Here is a 16,131-nt window from a genome sequence, read left to right on the forward strand (position 1 = left end):
ATTCTGCTTGGAATGAAGATTACTGAGACAGTGAAGCTATTGCAACAGTGAACTGCCTGATAACCAGCACATCAGCGGCATGTCCCAAACATTTTTGGCCCTTTGAGGTTTCCAAAAGTTTCCAAAGCCAGACCAATATAGAGAGCATTACAACAATGCAAACAAATCTGGAATCTACACAATAATACCCCTGCTCAAGTTATCGGCCACTTGTATCTCGCAAGATCCTGAAATGTGCAAGCATGAAAGGAATAAGTGTATTCCAAGTCACATATTCATATTTCACATTAAAATTTTGAAAGCTTCCAATATGTTCCGGGTCTGACATCAGGGTGCTTGCAAAGGTATTTAAAGCCCTACATTCTTGGGATCTTGAAGGATACTTCCCGTATATGTCATATATGTACATGCCTGAAGATTAGGGTGGGGGGACGGGAACGACCTCATCTGTGTCACATCAGTAAAATCAATACAGTGTGTTGGGACATAGGAGACAGCCTTCTCAGCTATGGTATCCCAACTGGAGGTCCAATGGGTGCCAATATTCTTATCACTTAGATGGCAAGTTAAAATTTGGCTTTTCACCAGAGCTTTGGTCCTCTTTAATTCAACCGAAAGACTGTTATATACTGTTTCCATTTTTTAATTTAAAAAAACCTTTTTGTGCTGGTTATGGTGTTTTTACCCTATTCAAATTATTTTACTGTTTTTAACTTATAGAATTGTTTTGATGCTGTTTCTAATCTACCCTGAGAACTCTTGATATAGAACAAGGAACAAATATTAGGCAAAGGAAAAGGAGAAGCTAATGAGGAGGAGGAGGAGGGGGGGGGGAGGAGGAGGAATTGCCCCCAGTTTTCATCTGCATGTTGGAAAATTTCTGTAAAATGGAAATACCTCTAATTCTTTCCTTTTCTTCCTGCTGCTTATGTAGACTGGCAGTGAGTGGATCAAGTCTTCTTCAAAAGCTGGAATAAAACAAATTACTTACCACATCATCCCGATCTTCCCATTCAACCTCAGAAAGATCAACACTGCTGTAGTTGGGTTTCCTTCGCTTTTTTCCTTCTTCATACTGGTGTTATCAAAAATACGAAAAAGAGAGGTTTTTTAACATTATGGATAAAAAAGCAAACAATTTCATTATTGTCCCAAATTTCACCTTTATTACAAAGTAATAATAATAATAATAATAATAATAATAATAATAATAATAATAATGTCACCACTCTTTTCAGCATATTATTCAGTTACTACCAAGAGAAGAATACAAACAAGCATATTTTCACAAATAGTTTATAAAACACAACTTATTTGGCTCTTGAAACAGAGAGAACAAAGTGGAATATATGTGGTAGACATCATCATCATCATTACTAGTAGTAGTAGTAGTAGTGGTAGCAGCAGCAGCAGCAGCATCTGCATAATTATACTGGAAAGTATACATGTCTTTGGTCATAATCTGAAGGTTTATAGAAGACATTCTGAACTAGATCTTGCAGCCATGCAGGAAGTGGTATTTCCTATATTGTTATCAACAAAATGTATACATATTACTCTTTAAATAAGATAAAGAATAACCCATTTGACGTATAGTGTTGATATCTGTTGATACTACATTTTATGTTCTTTCATGGGAGAAAAATGCAAAGAACACATTAATAAAGGAGTGTTATTGTTTTTATCGTTAGCTTCATTACACTGTAGATTTCATATTTTTAAATAATATGATTGATAAATGATTTAGTCACTAATGTTCCTATAATGCAAAAAAAAAACAAAAAAAAAAAACAAAAAAAACCTGTTGCCTACTGCATATTAGAAAGAGGCAGACAATGTTTCTCTACTCCCAAGCTGACTTCCAAAGTATGGCTTAAAGTTTTAGCAAGGTTTTGCAAGCTTTTCAAGTGAATACATCAATGTTTTATTTGGAATATATATTTTGTGTGCAAGTTTGGTTACTCAGCATTATTCAATATTAACAGTACAGTTATGAAAAAAAATCAGCTTTCCTAAACTAAGCCAGGGATTGAATAATAATAATGATGATAATAATAATAATAATAATAATAATAATAATAATAATAATAATAATAATAATTCTAGTTGCCTATTCAACTTCTACCTGGCTGTGGGCTGCCATTGCTTATCAGAAAATTGAATAAATTTGAGGGCATGTACTTTAGAGGTCATGATACATCATGGTTTTTGTAGTCTCAAGGCTGTACTGAATTGACTTGTATATATTCATGTAGGTATAAACTAGTGAAACTTCTATGCATTTCCGATTTTGGCTTCTGTCTCAGAACACTATTCCACATATTGACCTCTTTTGCTAACTTAAATACTGGTCTATCCAAACTCCACTCCTTTTTGACATTTTTTCTCCCCTTCTCTTCATTATCTTCCTGTATATTCTAACAGATGTATAAGGAATTCCACAATCTTTGTCAGTGGAAAAGCATCATCCTTCCACCTCAAACTCTTAATGCCAACTGAAGTAGAGCCACTGAATCAGTGGATTGTACATATGTGCAAATTTACCATTCAATAATTTATTCAATGAGTGTATTCCAGTTAGGACTAGTAATTCAATTTATGACCTTCTGTGCAAAATGTAATTGCTTTCAGTAGTTTTCCAATCAACTTAGTCTATACTATTAGTAGATAAAGTTGCATGATCTTACCATAATATATAAAGTTGGATGACCTTATCCATGAGACATCAAGTACATCCTATCCTATCCAATTTGTCACCATTCCATTCCTTTGGGTTTCACACAAATCTACCATTTTCCAAAGCTCAAAGGAGTGGATTGATGATAAATATTATAGGATATGCTAGCATGTACTTTATGTCTCATGGATAAGTACATAAGATGCTCATCTCTTCCTTCAAAGATGATGTGTGGATCCCCCACCCCACAAACACACACACAAACAACAAGGGACCAAAACTGAAGGAAAGCCATAGAGGTATCTCAAAAGTGTGGCACAATATGGCCCAGGATTCATTCTTTATCATCCATGAGAAGTCTAATGATTCACAAAGGGTACATCCACACTGTAGAATTGATGTAATTTGACACCACTGTAACTGCTATGGCTCAATGCTATGGATTTCTGGTGTACAATTGCATTAATTCTAGTCTGTAGAAATTCAAGTTTTAAAATAAAGAAGCACTAGAGGCCCATAGTCCATAGTGCTTTAGTTCATAGGGATAAGGCACCCCCCCCCCCCCACTTTAGTTCAGACCAAGGGACACATAAGTAGAGGATTAGGCTATCAAAATGCAATCTGCAAGTAAGATATATGTTACTTTGTTTACTAGAAGGATGACATCACAGTCAGATAGGAGACAGAGATACTAGCCAGTATGGAAAAGGCATTATTGAACAACAAAGGGATTCCTCTCCTATTCCATCTTTTTAAAAATGAGTTTCTTTTGCTTAGGCTTAGAATGAGGTTCAAGGCAAGATTTTGATTCATGACTTCAAATAGATTCAAACTTCTGCTAAATCCCACACTTTACATAGATTCCTGGCAGTCCTTAAACTCTAATTGCTCATTAAAAATCAGTACTAGTATGAGGAGAAGAGGGGTCCATATTGCCACTTCTTACATTACCATTGTGGTCTTGAATGTATTTGTTGCATCCTTTTTTTCAAAATGGCAAATGTGATTCATGTCAGCCCATAATTCAGAAAAAAAACAGTATTTAATATATACTTTCTTGTGAAGCTCAGGCCCCTTCCACACAGCTGAATAAAATCCCACATTTTCTACTTTGAACTGGAATATATGGCAGTGTGGACTCAGACAACCCAGTTCAAAGCAGATATTGTGAGATTTTCTGCCTTGATATTCTGGGTTATATGGCTGTGTGGAAGGGTCCTCACTGGGTGATATTGGGGCCAGCACTATTTCTCAATCTAAATCACTTCATAGGGTTGTTCTGGGAATAAATGTAGCAGCAGGGACAAATGCTTGACATTATATGACTGTGAAAATGTAATAAATAATGATAATATTTTTAAAAGGCAGTTCCTGTGTGACTATATATACCATTTTGCCTGATGCATGCAGTGCATACATGGGGCACATAAGGTTTGAAGTGAGGGATTCCCTGTTGAGCTCTTATGACAGTGATGTAAATCTTCATTAAGTTTCATTCTCAAAGGTAAGAATGAATAGTTTTAAACACTCTCCTCCCAATGCAGGAAAACCATCAAGAACTGCACAGTTTTTGAATATTATCTGCAGATAGGGACATATTCTTTAAAATAAAATGCACTTTTTCTGCAAAAGAAAGCAGCATTTTTATACAGAAATATTATTGCACAGAATAATCTCCAAAACACAAATGATTCTCATAGTTTCTTCATCAGATGTCTCAATAAAGGGGAACCTTTTAAAATCTTTTTGGGGAATATTTTTGAATATTCTTTCCATCTTTATTCCATGATATTCAAATACCAGAATGATTTCTCGATCATGAATTATCCTAATAATGATCTTTCCTTTTACTTAAGGTCAACTTGATATATGGTTCAGTTCTACTGTTAGGCAGAATGAGCACCTTTTATCTAGTGTATTAGTGTTGTGTTTTTAATCACTTTGTTGAAGGAGATATACTTGCATGTTTGTTGTCATTGCTTTGGCTCAGGTACTAGATTGCAACATCCTTTTCTGGCAATGTGTTATATTCACCATAACTTGGAGGACTTGTAGGGCAAAGAAAATGCATTGAGCCAGCTCTGGTTCAGTGAATATCAGAGATCTCTTGGCTGCCTTCAAAATGTTCACCAGAGCTCAAAGGGGAACAACAAAAGTGATTGCGGATAGATGGGGGGGAAAGATAAAGGAGTAAAGCATGCTTAACTTGGGGGTTGTGAAGGAGAGAGATTAAAGCATGAGCAATAATTTTAAACTATGTAAAAGGCATAAAGCAGTGGAGGGCTGTTGTTTACAATCCTCCAGGGCCACTAAGAACCGGAAGCAGTAAGTTCAGGCTGCAAGCTTCTTAACGGGAAGATTGGACAGGCAATTAAAGATGACCTCCAGGAAGGCTGCAGAATCTTCTGTCCCTGTGGCTTGAAATCAAAGGCCAAACAAGCATTTGTCAGAGATCCTTTAAGACTAAATAATCCTTCTATTGCAGGAAGTTGGACTAGTTGATGCTTGACCTCTCTTCCATTAGCATGGTTGAAGTCCAAGATTTCCTTTATGAAGCTGCATGCATCTCAACAAAGCAGAATTACTTTCTTGCTTCCTGGATCACATGCCACCCAGATTGCATTACAAGCCATTTTTTTCTCACTCACTTCATGTGCAATATAGTTTAGCATGTGGGAGAGGCAAGATGAAAGGAGGAAGTAATCTCAGGTGAAAATAATATGTGCAATTTGATCCTTCTGTGTGTTTTCCTGGGTTTTTATTATTAGATTAGTCTCAAGTGAAGACCTTTAGGTGTTCTTGGATTGCAACTCTCAACATTTCATTGACTCTGCTGGCAGAGACGAGGGGAACTGCATTACAACAACCTGAGGAGGGTCATACATTATCTAACTAAGATTATGGTTTGTCTGAAAGTTAAGGAAATTCAACATAACCATAAACATGTATCATCATCATCATCATTTCTTCTGTTCTGCTTATTTTTATATTGTCTTCTAATGAAGCAGCTATGTATAATCTTTCCCTAGACATGTATCAGGGAACATTATGGGTTCTAAATGGAGATCTCAATGGCTATGTTTAAAATGTATTTAATTTGTATTTGTTACTGTGTGACTAGCCCTAATTGATTTATTTCCTACAATCTCCATGCCCCGTGGACTTTATTTGCTTGGTAGAGATATATAGTACTTCACTGAGCTATGTTGTATTTGAAATGTGTTTGCAGGTAAGAAGGATATTACAAAGGCACATTCAATTATTCCGATTAAGCAGATGGGTTACTTTGAGAGGGGGTGGGCTTTCTTAGTAGAGAACAAGAGGTAACCTTTTTATTTTTAATGAATGGGTAGCTCACCAAAGCTATAATTTAATATTTTAATCCAGAACTTCTTCGATTATGATTGGCACTGTAGAGTAGTTATTTCGGATTAGACATTTTTGCCAGCTGGCAGCAAGAAACTGCTATGAAGTACAATTTCCAAGCTGTTCTGCAATGAGGAACTGTTAACTATGTCACATAAGAGGGAGGGAGGGGATGAAGATCAACCATCACATAAGGAAAGCATGGAAGAGAAAAACATGTAAAACTGAGTAAGCATGGTAACATATAAGCAGATTGTGGTTCCCCTTTCCACTTACAACTTAGAAAATATCTAAGCCTCTAGTTCAGTGATTCCCAAAGTGGGCACTACCGCCCCCTCGTGGGCACTGCAGCAATCCAGGGGAGCGGTGATGGCCACAGGTACATATATCTTTCTGTTTAATTGCTATTAATTTTTTTTTTTTTTAAAAAAACAATTTCTAGGGCGCCGAGTAATATTTTTTCTGGAAAGGGAATGGTAGGCCAAACAAATTTGGGAATCACTGCTCTAGTTACTAAATATCAAATGATTCATAGAGCCACACCTGTTTATCTAAAGGGAGCTGTTATAACTCTTTCCCAGCAAAGGTTTTGAATGTTCACTGAATGAGCAAGGATATGTGAAGCTTGTTTCTAAAACAGTGGTTCTCAACCTATGGGTCCCCAGATGTTTTGCCCTTCAATATCCAGAAATCCTAACAGCTGGTAAACTGGCTAGGATTTCTGGGAGTTGAAGGCCAAAACACCTGGGGACCCATAGGATGAGAACCACTGCTCTAAAAGGAAGCAAATCCATCTGAACAAAATTTTACAGGAATCTAAAAAAAACGTACTGAGAATACGCATTCTTTAACTATAAAATACAATTTTTCAAGCCCTGTACCAATGTCTTTATTATTAGCAGATCAGCCACATCGATGCAGATAAGTAGTCTGATGTGTACTTGATTTATTTTAATAATTTAATTGGTACATAATATTCTGCTCCTAGCCAACAATGAGTTGCCATCTATAACTCATCTAGGCTATCTGAGGAACAACAAGAAATACAGTACAGTACGTTAAAAGAGGAAAAGAGGGAGGGAGGGGGGCTATATTTATTGAAATAAATAGAGTGCCACTACTTTGCAGTTTTTCACTTTTCGCGGGCAGGCCTGGAACCTAACCCCCACAAAAAGTGAGGGAGCACTGTGTGTATATATTGGGGGGAGGGGGAGAGACTTGGAATCTTTTGAAAACAGACTCCACATATAGAACCGTGTTCTAACTGATGACCCATACCCAGTCATTGCAAAATAAATGATTAAACAAGAACCATTAGCACAAATGGCATTACTGGGAGAAAGTCCAAACTTGAAATTGTTATTTTTTTGAAGAACAGTTCTCAGAATCCTATAGCCATATTATTGAGGCATTCTGGTAGTTATAGTGAACAACAAACAAAAACCCCTGCAGCGAAACTATACATGCATACAGAGGCGACCCAAAGCCAATCAGTTTAGGAGACTTTCTAGAGCTACATTTGGTTTCCAACTTTGGAAATGCCAATGTCAGTATAAAGGCCCTCAGAGTCCCATTCCCTTTTCTGTTTTTAGTGGACTGGCTTTGATATAAGAAGATATGAGCTGAGGTATCTTTATTTTAACCTTTGCACTGTTCTCATGTTACTTTTTATGAGATAAAGTCACTCTGCAGGACAGCTGGAATTTACCACATAAGGCTGAACTCTGATTTTCAGTCAGTTCCTCTCACATGGTAAATACCACTTCACACAATGTGAAAACGCAATTGTCTGGAATATCTCTCACCTGGACTTTGTGATAAAATGTCCTGTGATACATTTGCCATATGAAATAAGGCACTGTGCCTGCACTTCATTTTCACGGAGATCAAAATCATTGAAAGACAACAAAAGTAGGTTTTGTAGAGACAACAGATCTAAACGATACAGAAAACAAGGCACACATCTTCAAGGGCCTAATGAAGACTGTGCAAACAATGTCTTCATTCAAAGCAGATCAGCTACATAGATGCAGATAAGCAGTCTTGATGTGTACTTGATTCTTACCATGGCAATCTGATTTTATATTTCATTTGCATTGTTAATATCTTATCATTCAAGGTGTACACAAAACTGACAGCTGCTCATAATTCTATCTCCTTAGATTGGAAATAATCAAAAACATCTGCCATTATTCCCATATCACCAGATTTGTTGAGGTTGTTTCTACTTAACATCAATGCTGAAAGAAGCAAATCAAAAATACTGCAAACATTACTACCAATTTTTTTGCATGTCATTTGTATGTGCAACTGGTTTTCCCAGCAAAGCCTTCAAACTGTTAATTATCTTTTTTCAATCTAGGCAATTTAGGATTGCTAATTAGATAGCAATTTAATGCCCTCACGGGGATTCAGATGTTCGTTCTTTCTTAACATGTAAAGTCCAACAGGAATAATTGTTGTCATTCAGGTGACTGAACTCGTCAGTGATTTAAATGAACACAAGGCATTTACACTGTTCAAATCATTTAAATATTCTGGTGTCAGCTACAGATGTGGAGTTTTATGGAGTCCCTGAATAAGCATGGGTAAGTGTAGGTTATCTTAGTTTCCAGGCAGGACTCCCCAGAGAGAAATGAGATTTGCTGCTTTATGAAAGGCTAACACTGCTTAAGTGGGGCATTAACGTTCCCTCCGAGACATGGATTTCTCTGTTTTTCTATATATTAGGAGAAACAAATTTTCTCAAAATTTACAGCTATGAAAGCCTTAATACTGGTTTAGCAATCCATAAATACATTTGGTCTTTTTTTTAGTGTGTACAATATATTGTGGCAGTTAACAATTAATTTAAACTCAGTAGCATGCTCTAGAAACATACTGAAAAGTTTACAATACATATATACCTTTAACATACTTTTTCTTGTTCCTCCTGACTGGACCAGAGTAAAATTCACACACTTAGTTGGAGAAGAGAAACACACAAACACACTCACATTCCTCACCTTTTCTATCAATCAATTATATGAAGGCAGGTAGAAATCTGATTCACTTTTACATGGGGAAAGTGGAACTTTAAGGCAATTCCTTGTAAAACAAACCATCATTGTCACCATATCTGACCTAAAGACATTTCCTTATTTATTACCTGTTATATATGTGAGTTTCAGTTTGTCTGCAATAAAATGAAGCCTCCACTTAAACTAAACTATCCTATAACATATTTGGAGAGTGGTTTGATGAGAGGTCATATTTACAAATTTACTTAGAAACAGGCAGAATTAGGCTGAGTGGAATTTACTCCCAGGTAAGGGAATATTAAACACATGCTGCCATGTGTTTAGGGGACTGTAGATGGGAGGTCCAAAAGGAGTAAAACAAGAAATGCAATGCACACAAGACATTTTGCAACCTTATGCCATTACAATGTACAAAATGTTCCTCAACCTTAGCAAATAAAAACCATTTATTCTTTTAAAGGATAAAAGTTAAGAGGTGGATAACTATACAGTGTTTTCTATTGAGCATGCAGTGTACCATTGCTTCATGCAAAGCAGATGTTCAGCAGGGGGTGCTCAATTTCTGTCCAAGCAAATCTGGAAAAAGAATTAAAGAATTAAAAAATGTGAATGGGGTAATTAACATTGTTGAGAGATCACACACCCATGCTGATAACTTGTATGAGATGTATTTATGGAACAGCGATTTTAGGAGCAATGGGTGATCTCATATAGTGAATAACTGACATTCTCAATTCTAAATGCATATGAATTAGGTAGGTCCTCAGAATGATAGATATTGTGTAAGGATAGGCTGCTAATTATTTGGCATGAACACAGACATGAGGGATTATAACTAACATGAGACATTTTCATAAATGATTAAGAGAATGTTGACATAGAATCAGTGGCCTTTGTATATATGGACATCTATATCATTGGAGAATGTAGTCAGGAGACCTTCAAAGAGAAAGGCAGGGAAACGAGGCTGAAATGAGACTCCAAGATAGCATTGCAGAAGGAATGAATGCCTTTTCTACATACAAGCTAAAACAATTCCAAACAAGGGTCTCAATGAATGAGTGATATAGTACCATTTAGATGGGTGTAGATTTTGAAGATCACAGAAAGAGCCTATCAAGAGAAGAATTTCCATCTGAACAATGATAGATTACTACCAGTTGCAGTTGTTGTTGCAAAGTAGCTTTTAAACTGATTTATTGGAGAAAGCCAACAGATGCTGGAGATCTTTAAAATTGAACTTATGTATCCCTTGGGCATAATATCCTTATGTTCTACACGCACAAAAAAGGAACCGAATAGACCTTTACAGTGCCCACTGCAGAAAAGCTAATTGGAACAGGTAAAAAAAACACATATCAGAAAAAATAAACCTGGTAGAAGAAATAATGCATGCAAATTATGTAAAGAACAAAACCATCGAAATGAATTAAAACTTCCTAACTGTGAGAGCTGTTCAACAGTGGAACTCTCTGCCCTGGGGTGTGGTGGAGGCTCCTTCTTCCGAGGCTTTTAAGCAGAGGCTGCATGGCCATCTGTTGGGGGTGCTTTGAATGTGATTTCCTGCTTCTTGGCAGGGAGTTGGACTGGATGGCCCAACTCTATGATTCTATGATTTTGATACAGGGCTTAAATGCATATCCTCAGCATATTTTTTTATTTATAAAATTTGTTCCAATGAATTTGATACCTTTTGGAAACAAGCTCCACATTTTGAATATAAATATAGCAAGAAGTGTTTCAAGTAATGGTCAGATAGAAGAAACCCTCCACAAAAAAGATCACAAACTCTGGCAAACCTAAAGTTAAAATAGACAGAAAGAAAGATCTAGAGACAGACAGACAGCTGATAGATAGCAAAGATGAAATCTTGGATCAACATTCTAAATGTGCACAAACAAATAATACTTTCTTTAAATACATCACAGCCTAAAAACCAGCTAAAGCTGTGGTGGAAGTGTAGTATGTCACTATCTTTGGAAGAATACTCAAAGAAGGAATGGAAACAGCAATCAGAGAAAACGTAAGATTGTTTCCCCTATGGAATATGTTGGACAGCTACTCAATGGACGTGTATGAATTTTGCATGGATGTAAAATGAGGCAAATTAAATTCAAATCCTGGCTTCCACAAATATTAATTAATGTAAAGTTCTACATATAGCTAGAAAACATTAAGTACAGTAGAGTCTTACTTATCCAACATAAACGGGCCGGCAGAATGTTGGATAAGCGAATATGTTGGATAATAAGGAGGGATTAAGGAAAAGCCTATTAAACATCCAATTAGGTTATGATTTTACAAATTAAGCACCAAAATTTCATGTTTAACAACAAATTTGACAGAAAAAGTAGTTCAATACGCAGTAATGTTATGTTGTAATTACTGTATTTACAAATTTAGCACCAAAATGTCACGATATATTGAAAACATTGACTACAAAAATGCGTTGGATAATCCAGAACGTTGGATAAGCGAGTGTTGGATAAGTGAGACTCTACTGTACATTCAAAGAATCTGTTATCGAGCTGGACAACATGCATGAAAGAAGGATATACAGGTTTTAGGTTTTAGTAGGCCACAAGCTACTCATGATTCAGAAGTAAGATGAATTGTGTTGCTTGCTTCATTGACAAACAATGGAAGTCACTTGAAACATTTGAGATGGTATGCAGAATATGAAAAAAAAATAGAGACACCGAATGTGCAAGATCCCTGAAGTGTTCCCCCCCCCCCCCTAGAAAACAATGTAAAAGAATTTAGGTATTTTCATTTTAAATGTGACTCCAGAGCTCATCTGATTTTGAAAGATAAGCAGGTTCAGTCCTTGTTAGCACTTGGGTGGGAGACTAATGCTATAGGCTGTGTTTGCGAGGAAGGAATTGGCAAAACAATTTTTGAGTATTCTTTGCCCAAGAAAACCCTAGGAAATTCATGAGGTCATCAGGAGTCAACAGGTGACCTGAAGGCACATACTCACACACCCAAGGAGAAGCTTGAGCAAAATTTCTGATGAGGAGGAATAGAAAAACCTTTAAAATCAAGATAATAAATTTTAAGAGTCATGCACTGAAATGAATTAGAACAGGGTCATAAAGTAATGCAATGCAAAACTGACTTTTGCAAAGCAGGTTAACGAGAGCTTTAAGATTTTAAAGCATTTTCCGACTGATAGTGAAAAACCTACATTGGCTAACTATTGCTTTCTCTGTTCAATTCTGTATTTTCATATTAGGCTCTACAGCCCTCAATACTGTGGGGACCTGATAGGTCACTACAGTGATAGGAGAAACTCATCTGAGTATATCAGTAGCTACCAAGGTCTGCTTGACATGACTGGGGAGGTTTTCTCTTATGCCACACCCAGATTGTGGAATATATTGCCCATAATCGATACGTGTATGCAACTGTACTTATATTTTGTGGTTTGATTACTGTACTTCATCAATGTATTTGAAGTAATGTAATGAAATCCATGAAAGCTTGTGATGAATTAATCTTAAGAATGCCATCTGTTCCATTTCCCTCTGTCCTTTTCCTGTTTATACTTAATGAAACCCATAACATGGCAATCTCTTTCAAATCCATGTTTACTCCCTGTACTTTTAAAAAGGGTTTAAATGCATCCTTTTAATTTAGGCTTAAATGGGATCAGTAGCAAATGAACTCTTCCTAGAATCCCACACAACTAAATTGAAGCGATTGTACTTTAGACATGGCATGGTTTAGACATATCAGACATATCAGACTTCAGACATATTGTACTTTAGACAATATATCACAGATCTCACAACTCTTTCCTCAAAAAGGTTAAGGTGGTCCTGTCCATGCACTTCTAACAACAGGTAAAAACATTTCTGTTCTGTCAGGCCTTTACAAATTGGTGAAAGTTGAGCTGTGCCACCCTGTATTAAAGATTTCAAGGAGGGTGTTATTAGTGCATTTTAATCTTTTTTTATTGTTTCATTTACAAACTGTTTAATTGTTTTTAATCTTATATGTATGTGTTCTTTTATTTTGATTTTTGTATTGTTTTTAACTTTTATTTTTTTTAATATGTTAGCTGCCTTGAGTCACATCAGGAGAAAGATTAGATATAAATGACAATAATATAATGAGATTATATAACTCCTTGGAAAATATAATGATGCTCAGTAAATTGGAAGTCAACAGAAAAGGAGGAAGACCACATTACAAATGGACTGAAACAATCAGGGAACCATGAACTTGAGCTCCCCAGACCTGAGCTTGCAAGATCTGAGCAGGGCTGTTAGTAAGTGGGAGGGTTGGCATAAGCTGAAACTGACTTGATAGCACATAAATGGAGCATTTCACTTTTAAATCTATTTTTATGGTTTCATTTCTCTTTTGTGGTTTTTAATGTCATTGGTTGGTTTGAATATTTATCATTCTGTTCTACAACACCACATTGGTAGTTTTTAATGGAAGGCAATATATAAATATAACAATTATATAAAATAATTTAAGTACAACTATGACATTCTTAACACTGCATGGAAAACCTGGTTTGTGGCCTGAGTTATATTTTAAGATAACTAAAGGACACAGGACTGAATTGCAATGTCTCTTTCTGGCTTATAGTTTTAGAAGACTGGGCCAACATCATGTTTTTAAAGTATTTTTCCCATGAAGATAATGATGCCAATAAACAAAATGTAAGAAAATTGTATAGGATCTCCCTTCCTGGAACATAACATTGAACAGCTTGATGGAAAATCACAAATTATTGAATTTGAACACAGCATCTAATTTTCTTTTTCTCTCTCCTAACCTCAATGATAAAAGGAGACAGCAAAGATGCAGTACTCTTGGCTTATAGATAAAAATTTAGTTAAGGAATAATTTGGATCTAAAGTGGCCTTAAGTCCTTCCTTCCTTCTTTACTTCCTTTAATATCTCACCCTTCTCCCAGCAGGGCATACAAGGGCTAGAACAGCAAGCCAGCAGGATCCAATGGGATATTCCTAAGGTAGTTAAATTCCATGCCATAGGAATTGGAATTTCTAAACCCATTTACTTAGTAGCTTCACTGATTTTAACAGACTTTAATTTCAAGTAGTGGGGATTTTATGTGTCTCTTTATGCCAGAAAATACCCGTATCTACTCAAATCTAGTGCACCAGAAAATGAAATGTGCACCTCAATTTTCAAAACCCTGTAAATCAAAAAACATATTTGCTGCCAAATGTAATTTGCAGCAGCTAAAAGCGCACTCTTTGTAATTTGGCTGAAAAAGATGTGCATTACAATTGCTGCCTTGCTTGTAATTCCTTCTTTAAAAATCAAAGTGTTAGGACACCAAATCTTCCACCAATGGAAAGGAAAGCCAAAGAAATAGGTAAGCCTTCCTTCAAGTAGCCTCTCCTGTTTATCCTGCCTCAGCTTTCTTGGGCGAATCTATGCTGTAGAACAAATGCAGCTTGACATCACTTTAATTGCCCTGGCTCAATGCTATGGAATCCTGGGAGTTGTAGTTGTACAAGCCCTTTGGCCTTCTCTGCCAAAGAGGCCTCGTGTCTCCACAAACTACAAATTCCAGGATTTCATACACTGAATATTGATATTCTCAGTGTTATCAAACAGCATACATGCTTACAATAGAGGTGCATCTGAGATGATTCTAAAGTGCTTGGGTGAGTCTGCACTGGAATAAATGCAGTCTGACACCACTTTCACTGTTGTGGGTCAATGCTGTGGAATCATGGGGGCAGCTATTTACAAGGTCTCCGGCCTTCTCTGCCAAAGAAGGCTGGAGCCTCACCAATCTATAACTCCCAGGATTGCATAGTACTGAATCATGGCAGTTAAAAGTGGTGTCAAACTGCATTAATTATGCAGTGTTGATTCATCCTACGTGGGCTAAGCTGGGGTCCTAGATTTTAGCCCCCAAATCTACTTACAAAAGGGAACCACAAACGAATCTCATGAAAAACTCACCTGACTTACTAGAAGAAATTTTGGGGACTAAATACTCCAAAGGCAATAACCAAAAAAAATAGCCTGTGCCCACTTTCAATTCTGTGTCTGCCTCTTATAGGATACTAGGGCTTGTAGTTTAGGGAAGCAGGCTGTGGCACAGCTGGTTAGTAGCCAGCTGCATTAGATTACTACTGACAGAGAAGTCATGCGATCAAAGCCCGGGTCAGATTGAGCTCCCAACCATTAATAGCCTAGCTCGCTGTTGACCTAAGCAGCTCGAAAGACAGCTACATCTGTTGAGTAGAAAATTTATGTACCGCTTTATGCGGGGAGGCTAATTTAACTAATTTATGACACCATAAGACCTCCAGCAGCGTGCAGAAAGGAATGAGGAAGTACTACCATCAAGGACTCAGTGTCACAAGTGGACGATGAAGTGGCAGCTCCCCCTGTAGCTGGAATCGAGCATACCCTCATGAAGCCGGAATCTAGAAAATGTCTAATGGCACTGAAGGTTTGCAATGTATGTAACATCTTAAGATAATCTGGACATAATGATGCTGTTAAAGAGATGCAAACTAAACTTGAGAGCCAAGAGTTTTGGCATAATCTGCCCTGAGTCCCCTTCTGGGTGAGAAGGGTGGAATATAAATAGTGATAATAATAATAATAATAATAATAATAATAATAATAATAATAATAATAGATAATAGGGAGGGGCTTTCCCCATTCTCAGCAGGGGAAGTCTTAGGACTCACTGAACTACAAGCCCTAGAACTCTGCAGGTTTTAAAGTGGGACGAGGAAAGTCCTATCTGATCTTGGAAACTAAGCAGGGTCAGTTTTATTTAATGTTTGAAAGGGAAACCCTCAACAAATTCCAATAGGTGTAAATTATATGTCAGATGAAGGATTGGGGGGGGGGTCATTTTGTGGGGCTCCCTTTGGCAACAGCTGCTGCCTCTTCTCTCTCCCTCCCTCCCAACTGGGCTTTTTCCTTGCCCCCCAAGCCTTCCTTTTGGCTTCAGAAGCAGTATAACCTTGGGAAAAGGAGTCAGAAAATCTTTTCAAAGCAAGTAGCTTCCTTCTCTTTCCCTCCTCTTTTCTCAATGACTGTTCCATGTTTGTA

General features: G+C 36.9%; 1 protein-coding gene across 3 annotated transcripts in view; it reads right to left on the bottom strand.

Moving 5' to 3' along the window:
* The window catches only part of cacna2d3 (calcium voltage-gated channel auxiliary subunit alpha2delta 3), a 713,907-nt gene that overhangs the window by 146,085 nt on the left and 551,691 nt on the right, over positions 1-16,131 (bottom strand). For all 3 annotated transcript variants that reach the window (XR_010002615.1, XM_062969910.1, XM_062969909.1), the window contains one exon: positions 992-1,075. Coding sequence is in view for 2 of the 3 variants with exons in the window: in XM_062969910.1 (XP_062825980.1) it covers positions 992-1,075 (84 nt within the window). In the remaining variant the exon portion in view is untranslated. The remainder of the gene's footprint in view (positions 1-991; positions 1,076-16,131) is intronic.

The sequence above is a fragment of the Anolis carolinensis genome, chromosome 2 (genome assembly GCF_035594765.1).
Source record: "Anolis carolinensis isolate JA03-04 chromosome 2, rAnoCar3.1.pri, whole genome shotgun sequence".
Taxonomy (NCBI): domain Eukaryota; kingdom Metazoa; phylum Chordata; class Lepidosauria; order Squamata; family Dactyloidae; genus Anolis; species Anolis carolinensis.